At 44.9% G+C, this 23,367-nt stretch overlaps 2 protein-coding genes across 2 annotated transcripts in view; one reads left to right on the top strand and one right to left on the bottom strand.

The window, feature by feature from the left end:
* ANXA13 (annexin A13) overlaps positions 1-23,367 on the bottom strand; it is a gene marked incomplete at its 5' end in the record, with an annotated part of 54,550 nt that overhangs the window by 11,037 nt on the left and 20,146 nt on the right. Inside the window, 5 exons of the mRNA XM_081266487.1 lie at positions 785-864; positions 969-1,002; positions 5,021-5,191; positions 8,256-8,350; positions 22,984-23,059. Of these exons, the coding sequence (XP_081122613.1) occupies positions 785-864; positions 969-1,002; positions 5,021-5,191; positions 8,256-8,350; positions 22,984-23,059 (456 nt within the window). The remainder of the gene's footprint in view (positions 1-784; positions 865-968; positions 1,003-5,020; positions 5,192-8,255; positions 8,351-22,983; positions 23,060-23,367) is intronic.
* The window catches only part of FAM91A1 (family with sequence similarity 91 member A1), an 86,174-nt gene continuing 85,818 nt past the window's right edge, over positions 23,012-23,367 (top strand). The window contains exon 1 of the mRNA XM_081266483.1: positions 23,012-23,068. The gene's annotated coding sequence lies outside the window, so the exon portion shown is untranslated. The remainder of the gene's footprint in view (positions 23,069-23,367) is intronic.

Here is a 23,367-nt window from a genome sequence, read left to right on the forward strand (position 1 = left end):
GAGCTTCAGGTGAAATGGCAGCCTGGGTTTCAGCCTGGTGAGACCCTGAGCAAAGGACACGGCTAACCCATCCCTGGACTCCTGGCCCGTGACCAGGGTGAGAAAGTAGAACTCCGTTGTTTTGAGCTGCTTAGTTTGTGGCGATGCAGCAGGAGAAAACTTACACAACCCTCCTGCGGCCATTGATGCCTAATTTTTTGGTTCTGTTCTGTCAGTCTATCCACAGTGGGATAAATGACATGGAGGAAATGTATGAAGTTCAAGTAGATGGCTGTGAATGAGATGCAGGTGCTACCTACCTGGAGACCCTGGAGTGGGAGGGCTATGTCCCAGCAGGGCCAATTCTGAAAGCCCTGCTGTCCTGGTGGAGTTCCTTATAGCAGTTCCTACAGGCCTAGACTCTGGGCACATCCTAGAAGTAGGTGCAGATTTGTGGTGTGGAAAGAGCCTGGCTTGGGTCAGATGGTCTTGCTCCTGGGCTGGGTCTTACTGGTTGTGAATCAGGCAGGTCCCCCATCTTGGGAGACCTGACTTTCCTCACTGGTCAAGGGAAGTGGTTATATTTAATCAGCTAATCCAGTCACCCAAAGGCTTTGCAAACCGCACATGACTGGGCAGGTTGTTATAAGAGGAGAAATCCCAGGTGGATAACTTCCTGGTCCCTGGGCTGATGGAGCAAGGGTGGACAACTTTTAATAAAAGAAGGAAATGTTTATTTCTTGTCATGGTACCATGTGGCCAAGAATTATTTCCTCAGATGGTAAAGTAGGTGAGAACAGTTTACCTGCAACAGGGACACCAGAATCTTCTTTAGGTTGCCACTTACGTCACCTTTGACATCTGATTCAAGGCTCCTGTCAAATACTTTTGAAGAAGCAAAAAGGAGAGGAGAAAGCAGACAATTCAGTTCCTAGAAGTGTTTTCAAAGGGACAGACCTTATCCAAAGCCAGAATGAAAAGTCACTTACGCCTTTGGTAAGCCTCTTTGATGGCACCGATTTCCTGGAAGAAAATTAAAACAAATCAGTGTCCAAGTGGAGTCAATCAGCAAAAGGCAGGTGCCCACAGACCGGGCAGGTGACTGTTTCCAGACACAGGTGTCTTCCTGACGTCTTAAGATAGTCATCCCTGTGAGACTTGCCTGGGGTGTGAAGGGACCCTCTCCCTGCAGACATTTCAAACACACCAGTAACACACGCATATATTTAGATACAGAACCAACCTAGGTGTCCATCAATAAGCAAATGAATAAAAAATAAGTTGTATTTACACAATCGAATACTATGTAGCCATAAAAAGAATGAATTTCTTATTGTTGAGGAAAAGAAACAAAATTAACTAAAACAATTTTTAAGCTCAAACTTGTACAAACAAAAATTTAGTAGATGTGGTTTTTTCATATTTGTGCATTTTATGTCTTTCTGTGTCAGTTATAATAATTTGATTTATATAAAATGCTACTGAAAGAAGAAAAAAAAGAATGAATTTCTATCATTTGTGACAACATGCTCGAGCCTGGAGGACATTATGTTAAGGAAACTACCCAAGCACAGAGAGACAAATACTTCATGATGTCACTTTTTTGCAGAATTTAAAAAAGTTATCTCGTGAAAGTTGAGAGTGGAATGGCGGCTACCAGAGGCTGAGGATGAGGGGAGAAGAAGGAGAGGGAGAAATTGATGGACAGTTACTAAGTTATAATGAGATGGGACTAAGAAGTTCTCCTTTGCTATTGAATAGCAGGATGACTGCTGCTAACAATAATATATTGTATACTTCAAAAGAGCCAGAAGACCCACCAGCGGCCAATTTGGAAAGCAGTTTGGAGATTCCTGGGAAAGATGGGAATGGAACCACCATTTGACCCTGCTATTGCCCTTCTTGGACTATTCCCTGAAGACCTTAAAAGAGCATGCTACAAGGATACTGCCACATCGATGTTCATAGCAGCACAATTCACAATTGCTAGACTGTGGAACCAACCCAGATGCCCCTCAGTAGATGAATGGATAAAAAAAATGTGGCGTCTATACACAATGGAGTACTATGCAGCAATAAAAAAATGACAAAATCATAGAATTTGCAGGGAAATGGATGGCACTAGAGCAGATTATGCTTAGTGAAGCTAGCCAATCCCTAAAAAACAAATACCAAATGTCTTCTTTGATATAATGAGAGCAACTATGAACAGAGCAGGGAGGAAGAGTAGGAAGAAAAGATTAACATTAAACAGAGACATGAGATGGGAGGGAAAGGGTGAGAAAAGGGAAATTGCATGGAAATGAAGGGAGACCCTCATTGCTATACAAAATTACATACAAGAGGTTGTGAGGGAATGGGAAAATAAACAAGGAGAGAAATGAAATACAGTAGATGGGGTAGAGAGAGAAGTTGGGAGGGGAGGGGAGGGGGGATAGTAGGGGATAGGAAAGGTAGCAGAATACAACAATGACCAATAGGACATTATGTAAAATTGTGGAAGTGTAACCGATGTGACTCTGCAATCTGCATTTGGGGTAAAATTGGGGGTTCATAACCCACTTCAGTCCAATGTATGAAGTATGTTATGTCAAGAGCTTTGTAATGTTGTGAACAACCAATAAAAAAAAAAAATAAAGCAAGTGAGGGCAAAAAAAAAAAAAAAGAGCCAGAAGAGAGGATTTTGAATGTTTGCACTACAAAGAAATAATGTTTGAGGTGATGAATATGTTAGTTATTCAACTGTGATCATTACACATTGTATATACATGTGTCAAAACACTATACTGTATTCCATAAGTGTGTATGTACAATGATTTCATATCAAATAAAAATGAAAGGTTAAAAATATCACAGCTCAGCCTTTCTCCACCTCCTGGCCAATCTCACAGTCTCACACCCATCCACATAGCCAGCATTAGAAGTTCAGTATGGGCCAGGCACGGTGGCACATCCCTTAATCCCAGCAGCTCAGGAGACTGAAACAGGAGGATTGTGAGTTCAAAGCCAGCCTCAGCAATGGCAAAGTGCTAAGCAACTCAGTGAGACCCTGTCTCTAAATAAAATGTGGCTCAGTGGTTGAGTGCCCCTGGGTTCAATCCTGTGTGTGTGTTTGTGTGTGTGTGTGTGTGTGTGTGTATATATATATATAATTCACTGTGAATCTTCCCAAACATTTTCCTTTGCATTTGCATAGAGTTAGGGTGCTGCTGAAAACATATAGGAATTTTTGAGTGTGAGTGTTTAGAGGTGGAATGTGGTCCTTATCATTCGTGACCCACTTCTTGACTACTTAGTGACTAGGAGGATCAAGCTCTGCTCATAAGTAGACAGTCATCTCATTTTTTAAAGGGCACAAAGTGTTCCATCCTACTGCAGGCCACAGGTTAGCCAGTCACTCACTGATGGCTGCTTAGGTTATTTCTAGTTTTTTGCTGCTTCAATTAAGGGTACACCTGATGCCAGCAGGAGTGCAGTCCTGGGGTGCAGACTGAGAGGGATTGTTTTATATTGAATGTCTCTGCCGTGGCTGCCTCAGGAGCTGCCTCCGTTTACACTGGCCCCAGCAGTGGACCACACAGGCTGCCCCAGTCATCCCCTCAGCCAGAGGGCAGTGATGAGCAGCAGCAGGTGGGGGCAGCAGGTGAGGAGCTGGCTGCAGGGCTCTGATGGTGGGAGGGAGGGCCCACCAGGAGATGGGGGCTGCTGACCACGAGTGAGGTACAGCTCCCCTGCCCCCTTCCAGCCCACCACTAGGATCTGCCTCAACCTGGCGCCTGCTCTCTCTCTTTCCTTTTCTTCTCTTTATCATCAGACCTATTTGATTAAGAGAAAGGCTTTGCTTATTGCTTGGACCTTAAAGAAACCAGGCCAAGGTGAGAAAAAGAATAAGAAAATTAACCTTTTTCACAAAGGCAGGAGCTGATTGCCCTTGACATTGGGCACCTCACGGCTGGGACCTTAGGGCTTCTGAGAAGGGCAGCATGAATAGGGAAAGTGGTGTGACTATGGATCCGTGGGCATCACCAGGGCTGGGTGCTAACTCACCTCTGAGGCATTTTCTGAACCTGAAATGGAGGAAAGGAGTGCAGGGGTGTGGAGAAGAAGGGTCTGCAGCCATAGCATGGGTCATGGCCGTACTCTGGGGGGAGAGGCTAAGCCTGCGCCCTGGGCTGGACGGAGTGACAGGTGGCTAGCACTGCAGGCTTCAGAGAACGTCCAGCATCAGAGTGCTACTCCTCTTCTTGCTGTCTGCCCCAACCACTGATGCTGTCTCTTACTGGGAAGTCTCAGAATGTGGGGCTTTTCTGGTATTGTTCTTGCTGGGTCCCCCCCATTCTCGATGATGGGTGGTTATGGAAGAAGACAGGGTCACCTATTGATGACTTGTGGACTCTCTTTACTCTTGATGAATTCCTTGGCCCTCCTGGATTCTGGAACCAAAGACAAATGGGCTTCTGCAAGGGCTTTTATTCTTTTCTTTCTTTCTTTTTTTTTTTTTTTTTTTTTTGCACCTTAAATGATGGCATGAGCCCAAGGGATCTTCTATTGATTGAAGGACATAGAATCCTCCAGGGAAGTGCTAGCAGCTGCTGGGGGTGCTCACTGGGATCCCTGACTCCACCAACCTTTCTGTCTGGTTATATAGTCTTATTCATGCTTTACATGGATAACAGTCACGGACAAGGTGGTAACACAAACGTGCTTGGGTTACCTATTGCATTGTTCATGCCTGAGGGCCCACATCGTCAGGCTGGGAAAGGTAAAGTAGAATCACGCCTCCTGTGCATAGTTAGAGAAACAAAACCTAGACTGACGCAGATCTGGAAGGATCTATTCTGTCAAGCAGGGGTAGCAACACCAAGACTGACCTATGGAAGACAGCACGAGACATCCTTCCTACATGGGCCAAGTGGACACCTCTCTGCACAGACTCTTGCTCGCCCATGGAAAGAAGGCCAGGAAGTGGCTTCCCTCCACGGGGTTGCAGCCATTTCTGGAAGGTGTGCAGATTTTTGTTCAAGAGTAATGTGGGACTGACCTTATTGGTGCTTGTGCACAGGATCTCGATGAGCACAGCCTCGTCTGTGCCCAGACCCTTCATAGCCTTCTGCAGTTGTCGGGCGGCATATTCACTGGGCCTTTCCAGAAGAGCCAAGGCTGTCTTCTCAAAGTTTCCACTCAGCTCACCCTTGAGCACCTCTTCCAGGTCCTAAAGGAAACACAGAGGCCTGTTGGGGAGTGGCTGGGGGGAAAGGGACAGGTGTCTCACTGCACTATTGCATGTGCCCAGGCCTGGCAGGAAACCTGCCTTGGCCACATACAGAGTGACCTGGCAAAAACGACCCACTCTTGAGAACAGTGGTCACCATGGCCATCCATCCAGTCTCCCATCAAGGCTAGCAGAGAGGCAAAGAGGAGATTTCCCACTCAGGGCTGGAGACCCCAAAGAAGAATCATTGAAACAGCAACGTTTGCAGAATATTCTAGGGTTCAGAGACCTTTTTCAATAGATCCTCAAGACAACCCTGTAAAACTAGCCTAAGTATTGGCACTGTCCTCATTCATTGGACTTCAGAAGATGAAGGGTTTGCTGCCAAACATTCAGCTAAAAAAGGACTGAATGCAGGTCTGTTTTCTCTAGAGGAATCTGATAATTTACCATCCAAACTGGGTTAGTTTTGAGAGGAAAGGGGACTATTATTAATAATTGTGATGGACAGCAGGAACAAACAGGGACTCTCTTATTAGGACCAGATGTACAGTCACTTCAGTTATCTTGTTAAATCCTGAGAGGGAGGTGTGTGAGAAAGAACTCAGACAGGCAGATGTCAAGGAAATTCTCCCTGGCATCCTGTTTTCGGTGGGCATAGTCTTCAACTTTTCTTAGAGCTCCCTCTTATCACAGTGAGGAAACTACCCTTTCCTACCTGTTCATCTCTGATAACGGGGTATAATAAGGACAAGGTCCAGAGGGGGTAGTCAGTCTATCCAGTTGTCAATGCCCCAACTTATATTAAGAACCTGCCGTGGAGCCACAGCCCAGGATGGGTCAAATTGGAGGCCCATAGATCAGTGGGCATCTCAGGGATCCAAGTAACAGCAAGGTCCTGGCTGGCTACTCAGCAACAAGTCTGAAGGCTAAGGACACAGTCACAGTAACATTGTGACCTTGGAAAACTTAATTTCATCCACAGGCAATTTTCTTCTCTAGAAGATGGGAAGAATAATCAGATTTATAGAGTCGATGGGAAAATTAAATGAGAGGATCCATGTAAATAATGAGCACAGTGCCTGGCATATTTGATAATGCTCAAAAAATACTTCTTATTATTCATTATGTGTCTTATATAAGAATATCATTGTTAGCCTACGTTGAAAGGGATTTCCTGAAAGGAGGCAAATCAACTATTTATCAAATGAACCTCTGAGTTCTGGGCCAGGGAGAAAAATCCACATTTTTGTGCAAGGCCTTGGGATCTACCATCTTAAGAGGACTGTAATATGACACTCCTGTCCCCACTTCTGCCTCTCCCTTTCACACTGCATCCTGTGAAGGCAGGCTTCTGCTCAGGACTCTGTGGTGTGCATCCACCTGGACACTGGAAATCCTTTCCCAGGTCAGAATGGTGTTGTTTAGAACTGCAGCAAAGAGAAATCCCGGCTGACCACTCTCGGAAGGCACAAGCCTGGAAATAAATCCTTGAGGGTTTATATTCTGTTGGGCAGAGAAGCAGACTTGGGATTCCTCAGCTCCTGTCCTGCTAACTAGCTGTGTGACCCTGGGATGGTTATTCTCTTTGGAGCTTAGCTGAGATGGGGACTCTGATTTCATCATCTCCAACACCCTCCAGCTCTGAGAATCTCTTCCTTGGTCTCATCTCTGAAATACAGCTGAGAAGCAGAAAGGAAGCAAGGGATTGGCAAACAGGGGTCACGTTTCATTCTGGAACATGCCCTCTTTAGTTTTAGCAGAGACCCCAGGACCTTGTTTGCTCCTATGTCAGAAGAAGGTTAAGGAGCCTTGTGTCTGACTTCCCATATTGGTGGGGTGCAAGCAGACATAGAATGTGGGGGCTGCTAGAGTTTGACATGTGGACCAGGATTAAAATTCCACTTCATTCAATTCAATTAAATGCAGTTGAACTGGAGACTCACTTATTTTCACAAAACGAATGGCATCGACAAGCTGCTGATGAAAAGAAGCAGGAAAACTATGCAAGCACAGCCACCTGGGATGTTTGGAATAGGAGGGAAATGGCTCTGCTCTTGGCCCTGGATCCTCCAGGTATGGACGCTGGCCCTGAAATCAGAGACTTAGATCTGAGTCCTGCTACCTCCCCATGTCACGAGTTTATGTAAGTCCTTGAAACATGTGAGCTTTTCCTTTCCTATCTGTGAACTGGGAGCAATCCTACCTATCTTAGCTTCCCTTTGTTGATAGTGCTAGTGTTATCTTCTTTGATAAACCAGCAATCTGAGAAGGGAGATGAGTGACCATCTTATTTACCTGTGAGGAGAACAGGCCTAAAGAGATTGTTACCTGCCCAATGTCAAATAAAGAAGAAAACCCATCTTTCTCTCATCTGTTTACATGTCTAGTTTTTGAAATGGTAGAGGTTTTATAAATATGGATGAGACTACAGCGTAATGATGGATATTCACTTTGCATAATGGTAATTATAGCAACACTACAAAAAGGTTAAATTGTGTTCATTATATATTAATAAAGAAACAAGAAAACCTAATGCATATTTTAAGATTCCTGTCCATAAGTGCATCGTCAACAACAAAAAGAATAAAAAAGGGAAATAAAAAAAAAGAAAAAAAAAGCCTTGATCAAAAGGAAGAGTTTGGGGTTTGTTTTAGTTTTCTGTAACAATAATTTATGAAGACTGTATCATTCTTGAAGAGAGTTGAATATATGAAAAACTTCTGCATAAAAACCCACCTGGGGAAACTGATTTTCAAATCCTTAGCTCATCTATAAGTTATTATGTGGAATTAGACCAAATTGAGTAGAAAAAAATGACGAAGGGCTTAAGAGAAAAATGAAGTCAATTTAAAAAATAATAATGAGTTAGAGTATTGATTGTATAGGCTATTAAGTTAGCACAGCAATTTCAGGTTTTCTGAAGTCAATTACAAGTTTTAAGTGGTTATTTCAGTTTTTCTCCTGGGGTAACTCAATAAAGCTTTGAAGACATTCTCCACGACCAGGGGAGTGTGGAGGCAGAAGAGATAGTCAAGGCCACCCTGGTGCACCCCGCAATTACCTTGCCGTACTTTGCCTTGTACTTCTGCTTTATTTGCTGCCTCTGGTTCGAGGTCCTGCTTGCTAAGATTTCAATGATGGGGGCTTCATTTGTTCCTAAGGTGCAGAAGAGAGAAGTGAAGCTGGAGTGGGCGAGACACCAGATGAAGGATCAAGTCACTCAGGTTGGGAAGCCACAACCCATGATTTCAGGGTGATCAGAGGCTATGGTGGAACTGAGTGGCCCCCGTTAGCCCTAATGTTCTGTGCTGAAAGTGTGTTCTCGGCACTCACTCAGACAAGACATTGGAGCCCTCTCTGCAGGAAGCACAGCGAAAACATTCTAGTGGAAAGAGGAACATGTACAGCCCAATCCCTCATTTCAGTCCTAGAGAAGCAAAAGCATGTCCACACACAACTTGTGCATGATTATTTCTTTTTTTAAAAAAAAATTGTTCTTTTTAGTTACACGTGACAGTAGAATATATTTTGACATTATGAATACACGGAGTATAACTTCTTTCCCATTCTGTGGTTGTACATGATATAGAGTTACACTGGTCGACTATTTGTATGTGAACATAGGAAAGTCATGTCTGATTCATTCTACTGCCTTTCCTGTTCCCATCCTCTCCCTTCTCTTTATTCCCCTTTGTCTAATTCAGTGAACTTCTATTCTCCACCCCTCCATGAATTTTCATAGCTGCATTATTCCTAATGGCCAAAAGGTAGAAATACCCAAAACTCACTCCATCAATGGACAAATGGATAAACAAAATATAGTATATCCATATAGTAGAATATTTGGTCAAAAAAATGTTTATTTGCTGATAAATATGGAAGAAACTTAAAAATATTATGCTAAGTAAAAGAAGTCAGTTGCAGAAGATCATGTATTATATGATTACCTTCATATGAAATTCTAGAATAGGGAAACCCATAGACACAAGAAAGTAGATTAGTGGCTGGGGGTGTGTGGGATGGGAAGAGGGACAAAGGTTCAGGATTTGAGTGAGGTGATGAAAATGTTCTAAAATCAATGGTTGCAATGTATGGCATATCTATAAATATATTCAAAACCATTGAATTGCATACTTTAAATGGGTGGATTATATGGTATGTGAATTACATTTCAATAAAACTATTTTTAAGACTCAAGAAAGAAGTTGTGATCCATTTCTAGTCCACTAGGTACTTACTACTGACATAGGCCTAAGATCTAGGCCCAAATTGCAACAGTATCAATCCCATTCACAAAACTGTTAATCTCAGAAGTCTAAACTGGGACTGTAAGGATAGTTGTCCCTATAAGCCTGTAAGCGCCCATAACACCTTTGAACTTTGTTCTTATAAAGCTGTTTTTTTCCCAATGCTCAAAGTAATGAATGCTCATTTCAGCAATTTGATCAGTACTCAAAGCTGTCATGATTAAGAAGGGACAGGAAGATGTCCTTGAACAAGGAAACGGAATTAGGAAGATGCCCCAGGCATGGCCAGTGTGGGAGTGAGAAAGACCAGGTAGCCATCAAGCTCTAGATTAGATTTTCTCAGCTGAATTCAAATTGTGGCTCCACCCCTTACCGACTGCCTGGCACTGGACCAGTTATAAGCCTCATTTCTCCACCTTTACAATGGGGAATACTAGAAAAGGCTGTGTGAAAATGAACTGAGAATCCAAGGAGGGGTCTGTGGTGGAGCTGGGCGTGCACCCTGGGGACCCCAACCTCAGGGTACGTAAATGTCCAAGTGCCTTGGCGCTGCCTCACTCCACGTGGGACTTGTGCAGGCCACCCAGCATGAGCAGCCCACCTTGGTGATGGAGTACCCTGGGATCCCACATAGCACTCAGCAATCATGAGCTCTGGAAGGAAATCTGAGGACCATCTAATCTAAACTGTTCGTGACAGATGAGGAAACTGAGGTGTAGCTCAGGGCCTCTTCTCAGGTCCTGTGCTGCCTTTCTTTGCCTGAAGCACCTTCCTTGATGACTGTCCTCCTCTCCTCTCATTTGTTTCTTCCTTCCCTCTCTCCACCTCGCTCTCCCATCCTCCTTTGGCCCTTCTTTCACTGGTCACCTAAGGTCAGTTTCCAGTTCTCCTTTCTAGCTATTGTTACTCCTCCCACAGATGACTCCTTCCTTTTGTTGATGACCCTCTGAGTTCAGATCTTATTTCCAGTATCCCATGGCCATCTTCCCACAGATCTCTAAGGGGCTTCAACTTCCAGGGGAGCTAAAGCTGAACACATTTTGTCGATTCTCAGTTTAACCCACTCTCCACTCTCCTATTTCTTTTTTTTTTCTTTTTTTAAATTGTTGGTCGTTCAAAACATTACATAGTTCTTAATATATCATATTTCACAGTTTGATTCAAGTGGGTTATGAACTCCCATTTTTACCCCGTATACAGATTGCTGTATCACATCAGTTACACTTCCATTGATTTACATATTGCCATTCTAGTGTCTGATGTATTCTGCTGTCTATCCTATTCTCTACTATCCCCCTTCCTCTATCCCCTCTACTGTAAATCATTTCTTCCACTTGTATTATTCTTCTCTTACCCCTCCTTTCCTCTTATATGTAATTTTGTATAACCCTGAGGATCACCTTCCATTTCCATGCGATTTCCCTTCTCACTCCCTTTCCCTCCCACCTCTCATCCCTGTTTAATGTTAATCTTCTTCTCAAGCTCTTCGTCCCTACCCTGTCCTTGGTTACTCCCCTTATATCAAAGAAGTCATTTGGCATTTGTTTTTTAAGGACTGGCTAGCTTCACTTAGCATAATCTGCTCTAATGCCATCCATTTCCCTCCAAATTCTATGATTTTGTCATTTTTAATGCAGAGTAATACTGCATTGTGTATAAATGCCACGTTTTTTTAATCCATTCATCTATTGAAGGGCATCTAGGTTGGTTCCACAATCTTGCTATCGTGAATTGTGCTGCTATGAACATCGATGTAGCAGTGTCCCTGTAGCATGCTTTTATTAGGTCTTTAGGGAATAGACCGAGAAGGGGAATAGCTGGGTCAAATGGTGGTTCCATTCCCAGCTTTCCAAGAAATCTCCATACTGCTTTCCAAATTGGCTGCACCAATTTGCAGTCCCACCAACAATGAACAAGTGTACCCTTTTCCCCGCATCCTCTCCAGCACTTGTTGTTGGACTTCATAATGGCTGCCAATCTTACTGGAGTGAGATGGTATCTTAGGGTGGTTTTGATTTGCATTTCTCTGACTGCTAGAGATGGTGAGCATTTTTTCATGTACTTATTAATTGATTGTATATCCTCCTCTGAGAAGTGTCTGTTCAGGTCCTTGGCCCATTTGTTGATTGGGTTATTTGTTATCTTATTGTCTAATTTTTGAGTTCTTTGTATACTCTGGATATTAGGGCTCTATCTGAAGTGTGTGGAGTAAAGATTTGTTCCCAGGATGTAGGCTCCCTGTTTACCTCTCTTATTGTTTCTTTTGCTGAGAAAAAACTTTTTAGTTTGAGTAAGTCCCATTTGTTGATTCTAGTTGTTAATTCTTGCGCTATGGGTGTCCTATTGAGGAATTTGGAGCCCGACACCACAGTATGTAGATCATAGCCAACTTTTTCTTCTATCAGACGCCGTGTCTCTGATTTAATATCAAGCTCCTTGATCCATTTTGAGTTAACTTTTGTGCATGGCGAGAGAAAGGGATTCAGTTTCATTTTGATGCAAATAAATTTCCAATTTTCCCAGCACCATTTGTTGAAGATGCTATCCTTCCTCCATTGCATGCTTTTAGCCCCTTTATCAAATATAAGATAGTTGTAGTTTTGTGGATTGGTTACTGTGTCCTCTATTCTGTACCATTGGTCCACCTGCCTGTTTTGGTACCAGTACCATGCTGTTTTTGTTACTATTGCTCTGTAGTATAGTTTGAAGTCTGGTATCGCTATACCGCCTGATTCACACTTCCTGCTTAGCATTGTTTTTGCTATTCTGGGTCTTTTATTATTCCATATGAATTTCATGATTGTTTTATCTATTTCTACAAGAAATGCTGTTGGGATTTTGATTGGCATTGCATTGAACTTATAGAGAACTTTTGGTAATATCGCCATTTTGATGATGTTAGTTCTGCCTATCCATGAACAGGGTATATTTTCCATCTTCTAAGGTCTTCTTCTATATCTCTCTTTAGGGTTCTGTAGTTTTCATTGTATAAGTCTTTCACCTCTTTTGTTAGGTTGATTCCCAAGTATTTTATTTTTTGGGGGGGATATTGTGAATGGAGTAGTTGTCCTCATTTCCGTTTCAGAGGATTTGTCGCTGATATACAGGAATGCATTTGATTTATGCTCCACTCTCCTATTTCATTTCAGTGCACTTGAAGTAGAAAATCCAAAGTTACATCGGGGTGCCCATTTTTGTCTCCCTTGCTTTCCAAAGTCACCAAGTCCCATCCATCTCACCTATGATAGAATACTTGCATCTGTCCCTTTCCTTCATTCCCACTGCCACTGCCAGTAGATCCTGATTGTTTCAGTCTTTCTGATGCTAGGCTCCACACTCCATCCTGGACCATATACATATGTGCTCATTTCACTTGGTAATTTAAATGCTTTTGGTGATTCCTCATGACTTCTTGAATCAAATCAGAATCCCTTAATGGAGCATCAGGACTTCCTGTAATCTGGTCTCAGACTACTCTTTCAAACCCATCTCTGCTCTCATGGACACAGAACTCACTTACCTTATCTCAATCACATTTGCTGGTGGATCAAGTGCTTTAAACCTTAAAGAACTAAGTTCCAGCTCCATAGCCCAAGGCTTACATAGCAGTAGTTCCTTGCAATGATTATAGGATTGCATGAATGAGACATTCTGAGCCTTGTGGCTGGGCCACAGGGAGTGGTCATTAAACGCAGCGTGTACTATCACAGTGCCAATTATGGCCATCTTGCTTGGGCCACAATTGGTTGCTTGGGGGAACTGGATCTGTCTGGCACACCAGAACTATTTTCCAAGCATATCACTGAAGGTATAAAAAGTGACTTGGGACCATTTTTATTTTAATAGTTTCACGTTTATTTTAATGTGAACCTAATGTGTAAAAAAAAAATGAGCTAAAATGAGTTGATTAAAAGAAAAATGCTGTTAATAGTACTCGGACCGACAAAAATCATGGAAGTGTAAATGGTGGAGGTCTAGATTAGATTGTTGCCTGGATTGTTGATTCTTTGGTGACAGAGGTTGTGCCTTATGGTTGAACCCTCCACACAGTGGGTTTCAGCTGTACTTAGTATTTTCCAAATAAATCTGTTGAATTGCCTTGCACTGATTTGACTTAATTAAAGAAAGGCAAGGGTTCATCCCAGTCCACTACTTTTTTTTTTTTTTTTTTTTTGGTACCGGGGATTGAACCCAGGGGCGCTTGACCACTGAGCCACTTCCCCAGCCCCTTCTCTATTTTTATTTAGAGACAGGGTTTTACGAAGTTGCTTAGGGCCTTGCTAAATTGCTGGGACTGGCTTTGAACTCGCGATCTTCCTGCTGGGATTAAAGGTATGTGCCACCATGCCCATCTCCACTGCCTCTTTTGAGGACATCTTGGTACCCTATGTGAATTCCAAGACAGGTTCTGTATCCTCTTCTCTGGTCCTGTCGCATAGCACCTGACCTGCTGTGGGCTGGGGGGAAAGATCCATATACATGAGACTGGGCAGCACCATTGGTCTCATGGGGTCTGGGGATATATCCAATGTTTTGACCTCTTGTTTGAATGATGTTTAAAGAGGATTTCAGCAGCTAGTCCATAGGTGGAGGAAACAACGAAGGTCTGTTTGATTGGAGGGAGAAGTTAAGGGAGGGGCTCCTGGCTCCTGGTCAGGTCTTGTGCATCACAGGGGAGGAAGAAGAGTAACTGAAGTTCTTGATTCTTGTACAAGTAGTGAGCTCCCGTGATATCCCACCTTGGAGAGGTCTAGCTGTTGCTCCAGATTTTTATACGTGGAGGACCTCAGGGTTATATTCTGGGGGGAGGAAGTGAGCAGGGAGGTGAGGGGACTTGTTTGAACCTGAATTTTCATGGGACAAATGCTGTTTTTCCTTGGTTTGCATGCTCATTCAGAAGCAGCCTGTTAGAGGCAGTGGAGTCCAGGGATGGGCTAAAGCCATTGTCCTTGCCCCATTCCCAAATATCATTTGATCTGACACTCCTTCAATCAGAGCTGTGGGCAAGGAGATGGCTGGTTCTATGGTAGGACTCTAGGTTTTAGGGAGGAGTACTCATCTGTCTCCAAATCCTTCTCTACTGTTCCTGCCATAGGACCCAAGATCCCTGCTATTAGAATCACTTAAGCTAAGATAGTCTCTCAATGGGGCCTGTTGGACCTGATACATAGGCCAGCACATGAACTCAAGCAGGGAATGGCTCATGGAGATCAGCTTCCCTAGCAGGCTGCAGGGATGAGAAGCAACTGGTGTGGAGGGAGAAGGATGAACTTTGGAGTCAGATTGGACTTCCAGGTCTGCCTCACACAAGCCAAAAGATGCTGGACTCTTGGGTTGTAATGTCCCAGACTGTAGCAGATATGGCTATCTGCTATCTCAGAAATGGGGCAAGTTGGAGTTGAGATGGCTAGGAAAGCAAAATACAGACTGGATTTCAATGACTTTATATACAAAAAGAGGGTTAAATATCTCACTAATAATTTTTATGTTGACTGCCTGTTGTTATCATTTCAAACTGATAATATTTTGGGTCAAATAAAATGGTTAAAATTAATTTCATCTGTTTCTTTTTAAAAATGTGGCTTCTAGAAACTTTGAATTTGCGTTTTTAGCTCACATTATTTCTCTGCAGGACAGCGCTGCCTAGTAGAACCTAGTCTACCTGCCCCTAGTGGATGGAGATTGTAATACTGATCCCATAGAGGCTTTGAGAGGATGGGGTACAGGATGGGGTGCAGTAAAGCTCTGTTCTGATGTTAGTCCTTTGTCCATCCTGGGCCCTGCAGCAGTGTGTACATTTCTACAGGAAGGTCTACACTGGCAGAACCTCCCATCCAATGCTCCCTGTATCCTGGGCTATTGAGGAGGCACCTGCAGGGGTTGAGTTATGACCCCACAAAAGTGCCATATTGATGTCCTAACCCTCAGTACCACCGAATGGGGCCTTATTTACAAATAGGGTCTTTACAAGGCAATCAGCCCAAATGAAGTCATTAGGGTGAGTGCTAATCCAATAGGACTAGTGTCTTTATTCAAAGGAGAAACCTTCACAGAGGGACCTATACACACAGGGAGGATGACAGGAAGACGCACAGGGAGGATGCCCCCCCGGGGGGGGGGCGAGGAGAGGAGAGATGCATCTAAGAACCACAGAAACCAGAGGCTGCCTGGAACCAAGGGAAGTGAGAGACATCCATCCCAATTGCATGCAGGGTGTGTGGTCCTGCCGACCCCTTGATTTTAAACTTCTGGTTTCCATAACTATGTGACGATAAATTTCTGTTGTTTTAAGCCACCTGGTTTGTGGTACTTAGTTATGGCAGCTCTCAGAAACAAATATGCCTACTATCTTCAGCAATGCCTTAAGGTTTCAAGAGAAGAACTATAAAACATTTGTCACAGCCCCACGTATGGAAACTCTGCTGCAGTTGCTGACAAGTGGTCTGATGCTCATGGTCTGCTGTCGTGGAGGGTGTGTGTGTGTGGCAAGTTTTGAATGCAGGGTGGGGAAATTGAGCAGGTGGGCATTATCACACTCTGGGACAGAGCCTGGGAAGGCCATATTGGTGGGTGGGCTGATATATCCTTATTGACAGGTTGGTAGCCGGAAAAAATATGAACCATAGGTGTGGGCAAGGGATGGAGAGGTCCTGGCTGAAAAAGGGGATGAGAGAAAGAAGTCTGGCAAAACCACAAGATGTTTTCACTCGCCTCACCTTTGGCACCAGACCTCAAAATCATCTTTGGAAAGGCTCAGCAGGACTTAGGTCTGGCCTGGAACTTAGAGAGGCCACCAGCTTTTTGTTCTTGGACCATTCACTTCATCTCAGGGATTATTTCCTCCTCTATAATTCTGGGAAGATTTAGCTATTTGATTCCAACGGGAGAAATTGAAAATCCTAGGATGAGTTCACTTGCAAAAGTTAATTCACTCGCAGGAGTTCATTGCTTGCCTCATTCTGGTTTGGATCCAACACTGTTACTTACATTGTTCTTCTTCATTTCTCCCAGAGCTCCACCTATGTAATGTGGATCTAGTTACTTAGGCTGTGGTGTTACGATTAATTTTTAAATTTCCGAGTACCAGAAGATCTCCCTCGAAAGGGATTTCTTTTTCTTGTAAACATCCCAGATTTCTTTTTCTCATAAATGTCACTGGAGCTCGCCCCTTTGGGTCCAGTGACATCCCCTTCCATTTGGGCTGCTTCTTCCTGTCCATGTCAAGGGCCTCACACCTCAGGCCTGGACTGTGGCAGTGCCATCCCTGGAAGGAGCTTCCGGCTTCCACGAGGTCCATTTGCTATTTCGCGCTGGCAGGAATCTGGGGCTCACCCCGGGCTCCCTCTTTTCCTTCACCTCACGTCCAGTTAGTCGCTCCAAAGCCTCTCTCCTCTGAGTCCTTGGGACCTCTCAGACCCACCAGCTCCTCTCCATCGCCACCTCCACCACTGCTCAGAACTGCCGACATGGCTCACAGGATGCATCCCGTCTCCCTCTCCCCTTTGCCCCCAGGAGGGCCTTTCTGAAGTACAGATGGACCTGTCACTCCTCTGCTTCCGGCTGTTCAATGTAGGCCCCTTTAGTGCGGAAGGAAGCCTCGATGCTCCAGTGGAGTCTGCGAGGCCCTTGGGAGTAGCTCCTAAGGAGCGCCTCGGTTGGAAGCCTCACAGAGTCTTGCCCTCCTACCTGCTCTTCCCCAGCCCCCTGATCATCCATGCTAGTAGATTTGCAGCGCCCAGAGCAATTCTTTCTTTCTCCCATAGGGTCTTTGCTGGCTCGCTGGCTGGCCCACCTGTATCTTCGACCTTGGACTTCACTCCCACTCTTCCTTTAGGACTCAAAAGGCTTTTCTGGATGGCTGTGTCCCTCATGCTATGCACATCTCTGCCATGGCACAGCAAGTTCCCGGGGAAGGGGCGTTTTATGCATGGCTACACACACACACACACACACACACACACACAAGGCTCTCAACATTGACCTTGCTGAATGGATGTGTGCATACAGGAGTGGAGGAATGGATAACTGCAGAGCATCGTGATGAAACCCCATCTCCAAGCCGGTGGGAGTTGCGTGATATTCACTGGGCTGTGCAGAGCAAGGACCAAGAGAAAATCTTCCCTCCTCAGAGGCCACGTGTGGCCCACAGCTGCATAATTGGGAAAACAGTTAATATTTTAAAAAGTAAGGTCCTCTAGACTTTCCTCCTGGAATACTCTTCAACAAGAGGGAGCCTGGAGTGTGGCAGGCATGGAGCGGCTCTGTTCTAGCCTGCAGATGGGGGAGGTGGGACCATGACACTGGCTTTCCCTCAAGCCCTAAAGCCCCAGGCTCAGGTTGATCCTGGGAGCTTTTTTTTTTTTTGCAACCAAGAAGCGATTTGCTGAAAGGTGACTTCATTCTACATTTCACAATACCTGTGTCACATAAGCAGTTCGTGCTGCCCCACGGTTTCCTGTAAACATTTACGCTGATTTGAGGCACCAGGGCTAGTCCCCAGTGATTCTGGGAAAGACTTCTTAAAAACTGAGAAAATAAGGACCCTCAGTCCTACTGAGCATTGGACATGTAGGGGTAATGACACAGTGGAGGTCAGAGCCGGGTGATAATCAGCCTCAGGAAGCGCCCAAGGTTCTCTGTGGTTTGCTTTCCCAGCATTTTTCTGGGAAGATACAGAGTGAGGTTTTTGTTTCGAAGGGGTGGAGGGTACGGGGTTTGAAGGCCTCTGGGGACTGTGTGCCAGATAAATAGTCTGAGCCAGTGGCAGAGCTCAGCTTTCCCACTGTCCAAATGCTAGCCCAGCCTGCCCTCCTGAGCCCAGGAGGCTGCAGCCCCATTTCTGGTGCCCAAGAGCTAGTCTCTCTCCTCAACCACTGGGCTTCCAGATTTCTTCCTGGAAGTGGGGTGCAGGGAAGACAGATAAAGCAACAAATGGGGCAGAATCCTGCCTGCTTAAGCAAGTCATGGCCTTTCGCTTGTCCTCTGTATTTAGTTTCCCGAGGTGGTTACATCATTCACCACAAATTTGGTGACTTCAAACAATCTAGTTCCAGGTACAGTGGTGCATGCATGCCTATAATTCAAGAGACTTGGGAGGCTGAGGCAGGAGGATTGCAAGTACAAGGCCAGCCTCGGAAATTTATCAAGACCCAGTCTGAAAATGAAAAGGACTGGACTTGTAGCTCAGAGGTAGAGTGGCCCTGGCTGCAATCCCAGTACAAAACCCAAACCAAACCAACAAAAAGATCACCACATGAGCAAACAGAAAACCCCTATGTACTCCCATTCTGGAGGCTGGAAGTCTAAACAGCGTCAGTGGTGCACAGTCCCTTTGGAGGAGCTGAGGCAGAATCTGTCCCTGGCCTCTTCTGGTAGCTGGCAGTCCTTGGTGTTCTCTGGTTTGTGGTCACGTCACTCCATCTGCCTCCATCTTCACATGACCTTCCCTGCACATCTTCTGTCTTTCGTAAGGACACTTGTCATGGGATTTAGGATCCACCCAGGTCATTGGGGACGATCTCTTCTTAGGATCCTTAATTACATCTGCCAAGGCCCTTTTTCCAAATACGGACACCTTCACCGATCCAGGGTGGATATATCTTCCAGAACCCCAATCAACCCAGTGCTCCCTCCAGATGGAGGACAGGGTGGGCCTACTGGTGCTCAGACTGGTCTGACTGGATCTGAGCATGTGATTCAGAAGGAGGCGACTAGCACGCTCCATGAGGGTCAGCGGGTGGCGGCGCACTGTGCTGTTACCTATCTCCTCGCCACCTCCACCCGAGGAGGCATTTGCTATGACATTTTTTGGATGATAAAGCTAAGGTCACACGGCATCAGTAAATGACAGAGTGGGAGCTAAAGTTCACACCTGTCGTGTGGAAAGTGCTGGGCAGAGAGTGACTCGGTTCTAGGCCTGGTTCTGCTCCTGTGTGGCTGAGCTGCGTTGCTTGACTCCTGGGTGTCTCAGGAGGACCTGGCCTTGACCCCAGAGCCAGGGCAACACCTGGAAGCCTCCTGGAAATGAAAATGGGAGCTCTGCCTCCTCCCACACTCCACCAAGACCCCAGATGACTCGAATGCCCCAGGAGAACTTGAGAAGCTGTGTCCTGATCACCTCTGGCCGTGTTGACCTCTAGGAGCCTGTCGGTTCACACGTGCTCAGGATTAAGACTTCATCGTCAGGAGAGCCCCTCCTGGGCTGACCCAACAAGAGCAGGACTTGGAAGAATCTGATGAGAAGTGCAGTCCCTAGGGGCTGGGGCAGGGGCAGCAGAGGACCAGAGCCCTGGGACAGAGGTAATGGTGGCGCTGTGAAGGTGGGGATTGCTTGGGGGTTACCTCTGACCTTAACCACATGCACAAAACTCCAGGGGAGCAGAGATGCCAAAAAATGAAATCTGTAAATTCTGTGTCAATTGGAGAAATAAAATCTAATTTTATGGCATTCTAAATTATTATTTTGACTCACATAGGTGGGTAAGGGGTGAGGAGTGCATGTAATCTTGGTGGTACCTGGGACCTCTGTCCAGTAGCATAGCCACTGGTCACCTGTGGCTATTGAGCCCTGGGAATGTGGCTTGTCTGAGTCTAAACCTTCTGTAAGCATAAAGTGCATGCTGGATTCCGGAGAATTAATATTTTTTTAAAAGCAGCATGTAGAATACCTTGTTAACACTTTTTAGGTTGATTCACCTAAGGAAGTTGATGTTTTTGATATAAAATGAGGTTAAAATAACATAAAATAATGCATTTTATCTGCAGTTTTTCTTCTAAAATTTGCTTCTCAAAAATTTTAAATGACACTACTATTCATTTAAATTCCACTCTGGAAGGGCTGGTATATCCATGAGAGGGCCACACGGTCTTGCAGACAGACATGGCCAACAATATAATGTTGCTTCCACTTGTACTTATCAAAGAGGGTGGGACAGTCTAACACTCAACCAAATCAGAGCCCTCTGAGGCAACTCTGGTTTTCATAATTTGATGGTCTTGGGCAAGATACATAACCTCTAAGCCCTGCGTCCTCATCTGTGAAGTGGTTCCAATAACACCAGTTGTATAGATTATGGGGGTTCTGAACATGGTGACGGTAAGTGACATCCAGCTCAGGACTGGGCATGGAAATGGTGCTCCACACAATAACCAGTTCCACATTGGTCCCACCCTGTGGCTACATCCCAAATAGGGAAGAGAACACCGTGAAACTTTGCATTCAATAGGTGCTCACTCTGTGTGTACTGAGCTGCACTTTCATGGCAAGTAAGAGAGTGGGTACTGGGCCATTCTCACACCCAGTTAGTCTCCATCCCCAGGCCAGGTGTCAGGACCTCACCCAGGGCAGCAGGAGGCTTCCCCTGTCTGGAAAGCACCTGAGAATCCTACCGCTCAGCAAAACTCAGGGTCATAAACATCCTGTGGCTTCCATGCAAAATCTGCTTCCCACAGCTGTCCTCCTAACAGGAACTTTGCCTGTGGGCTGAGAATGCGCGCCTTCTCTCCCTTCCTCTGTCCATCCCTCCCCTTCCCCTCTCTCCTCCTCCCTCTTTCTCTTCTTCCTTTGCCTTTCTCTCTCTCCTCCCTTCTCTTCTCTTTCCCATCTCTTTCTGATTTATTCAAGAATATATACTATGTAGAAATCCCTCTACCACTTTCCTACCAGATCTTCCCCAACCCCCAGCTCCTCAGGACTTCTCAGAATTTCTTGGGCAAGGCAGACTATTTCTCATACTGAAGCAAAATATATCCACTTAGAACTTCCATCACGGATCCTGATATTTTTCTCTCTACACACACACACACAAAAATTTGTGGCCATATTTATTTTACCACGACAGCCATTCCTAGGCAAGAAAATCTCCATTCATTTCCTTCTAAGTATAAATCTACCACTTGTTTTTGCAAAAGCATTATGACAAGTAAAAGAAACCAGACCAAAGGCCACGTATTGTATGATTCAGTTTGTATGAAGTTGCAGAGCTGGCAAATCTTTAGAGACAGGTGGGGTATCCGTGAGTGCCTGGGGCTGAAGGGAGGGATGCTAATGGGCTTGGCTTTTCTTTTTGGGGTGATGGAAATGTTCTGGAATTAGTGGTGATGGTTGCACAACTCTAAATATACTAAAACCCACTGAATTATATGTTGCAAGAGGGTGAATTTTAGGGCATGTGAATTATATTGCATTAAGAAAAATAAAATAAAATAAAATACCTGTGGACTCAAATGGCTCCTGTCAGTTGTTAACAGCCCCGAGCAAGGACTTCACAGGCCGTCCTTATCTGCTGGTAGCACAGTGGTGTGGCTGAGATGGACTAACTATAATGTCTCTGAGTTGGTGACATCTGGAGTGAATGATAGGAATGGCACCGACCCCACCGTTCGCCACTAACTGACTTGGTGACTTGGGGTTTGTTATGTAACTAGTCAGGGCCTTCATTCCTCCTCTGAAAAATTGATTTTTTTTATGAGGATAACTTAATGAGATTTTGTGTATAAACTGTCTAAAAAATTTTAAATTTCCCATTAAATGTAAAAAAGATGATCTAGGAAATTTAATTAACTCCATCCCTTGACCCTTCTCTCCTATCCATTTCTCCTGTCCTCTTCTCTCAGGCTGCAGGAGAAGATCCCACAGCTGTGTGGGCTGGAGCCATGAGAAGACATGGTTTCCCTACTCAATGGGGCCCTGAGCATCAGTCTTCCTGGTCATCTCCACCTCTTTGCTACTCAAGGGGTGTTCCAAACTGTGACTCAAGGCCCACACTCCATTGTCAAACCCATCTCTTTGGTAGATGATCTTGCCTGAGCAGTGTCCTGTTTCATGCATGAGCACCTTTAATTTTTGCCCTGACAACACTGTGGAATGTATCTCCTCCAGCTGTCAATCTCAGCTCCTTCCCTCCTCCTTCTGGTTCAGGGCAAATCCTTCCGTCTGTGCTCTGGATTTCTCTTCTTCCAGAATTCTGGACCAAACCTTGTTACACCAGTGGCCTCCTTGGACCCTAAGCTTTGCTCTGTAGCTTTGGACCTGGGGGCTCGCTTCTTCACCTCACCCTGGTCCTGGATTTACCTCACTCTTGCACCATGTAAACAGCTTCTCCAATTTTGACCCTGGGGATTCTCAACTGTGGCTACAGCTTTGTACTCACTCAATCCACTTCTCTGTGCGCTTCCCACATCCATAATCCAGCTCTCATTAGACCTGATTTCCCCACCACCTCCACGAAAGGAGTCAGGGGGGTTTAGATGACATTAGGACTGCAAGAACTACACTTCTTATGGACCTTCTCTCACCTCAAGCTCAAAGTAACTGTCCCAATATCCACCTTCTGCCCATTATATATAATCCTGAAAAGTTAAAGGATCTGATTATATCTTTGGGAATTTGAATAAAGAGATCATTAGAAGTGATCAACTTGAATTAACTTGGAACACATAAGATAAGTAGGTCATTTTCTCACCATCGTGGGAAAGTTGATTATGAGATTGAGTTTAATCAATTTCTGAAACAAATTAGCAGACAAAAATGTATTTTCATACCCATTCCTTTGCAGGCTTTGTACAGCGTTTTGGCATCTCGATCCACATCGAAACCCTGATGACTTCTCTCTTTGGCCTGGAGAAAATAATTCGAAAGGTGAGTGGATAATAGAGTCATTTAAATTTTCTCTGCCTGAAATGAGTAGCTAACTGGAGGACCAAGCCGTCATCTGAGCAAGAGACCAGCTGCCACGTTTCACATGGGTGATGTGGAAATCAGAGGGGGGGCTCTGGCCCTGGAGAGAGAGCTGGTACTCTGTGGGCCCAGCTGGCTTTGGTGACCATTGAAGAATAGACCCTTCTGTTCTCAAGGACAATAGTCTTGGCCAATTTTGTGAAAAGCAATTTTCATATCAACCCCTTCTTTGTGTGTCTGTCTCTGAA

The sequence above is a fragment of the Spermophilus citellus genome (genome assembly GCF_964194105.1).
Source record: "Spermophilus citellus genome assembly, chromosome: 14".
Lineage (NCBI taxonomy): Eukaryota > Metazoa > Chordata > Mammalia > Rodentia > Sciuridae > Spermophilus > Spermophilus citellus.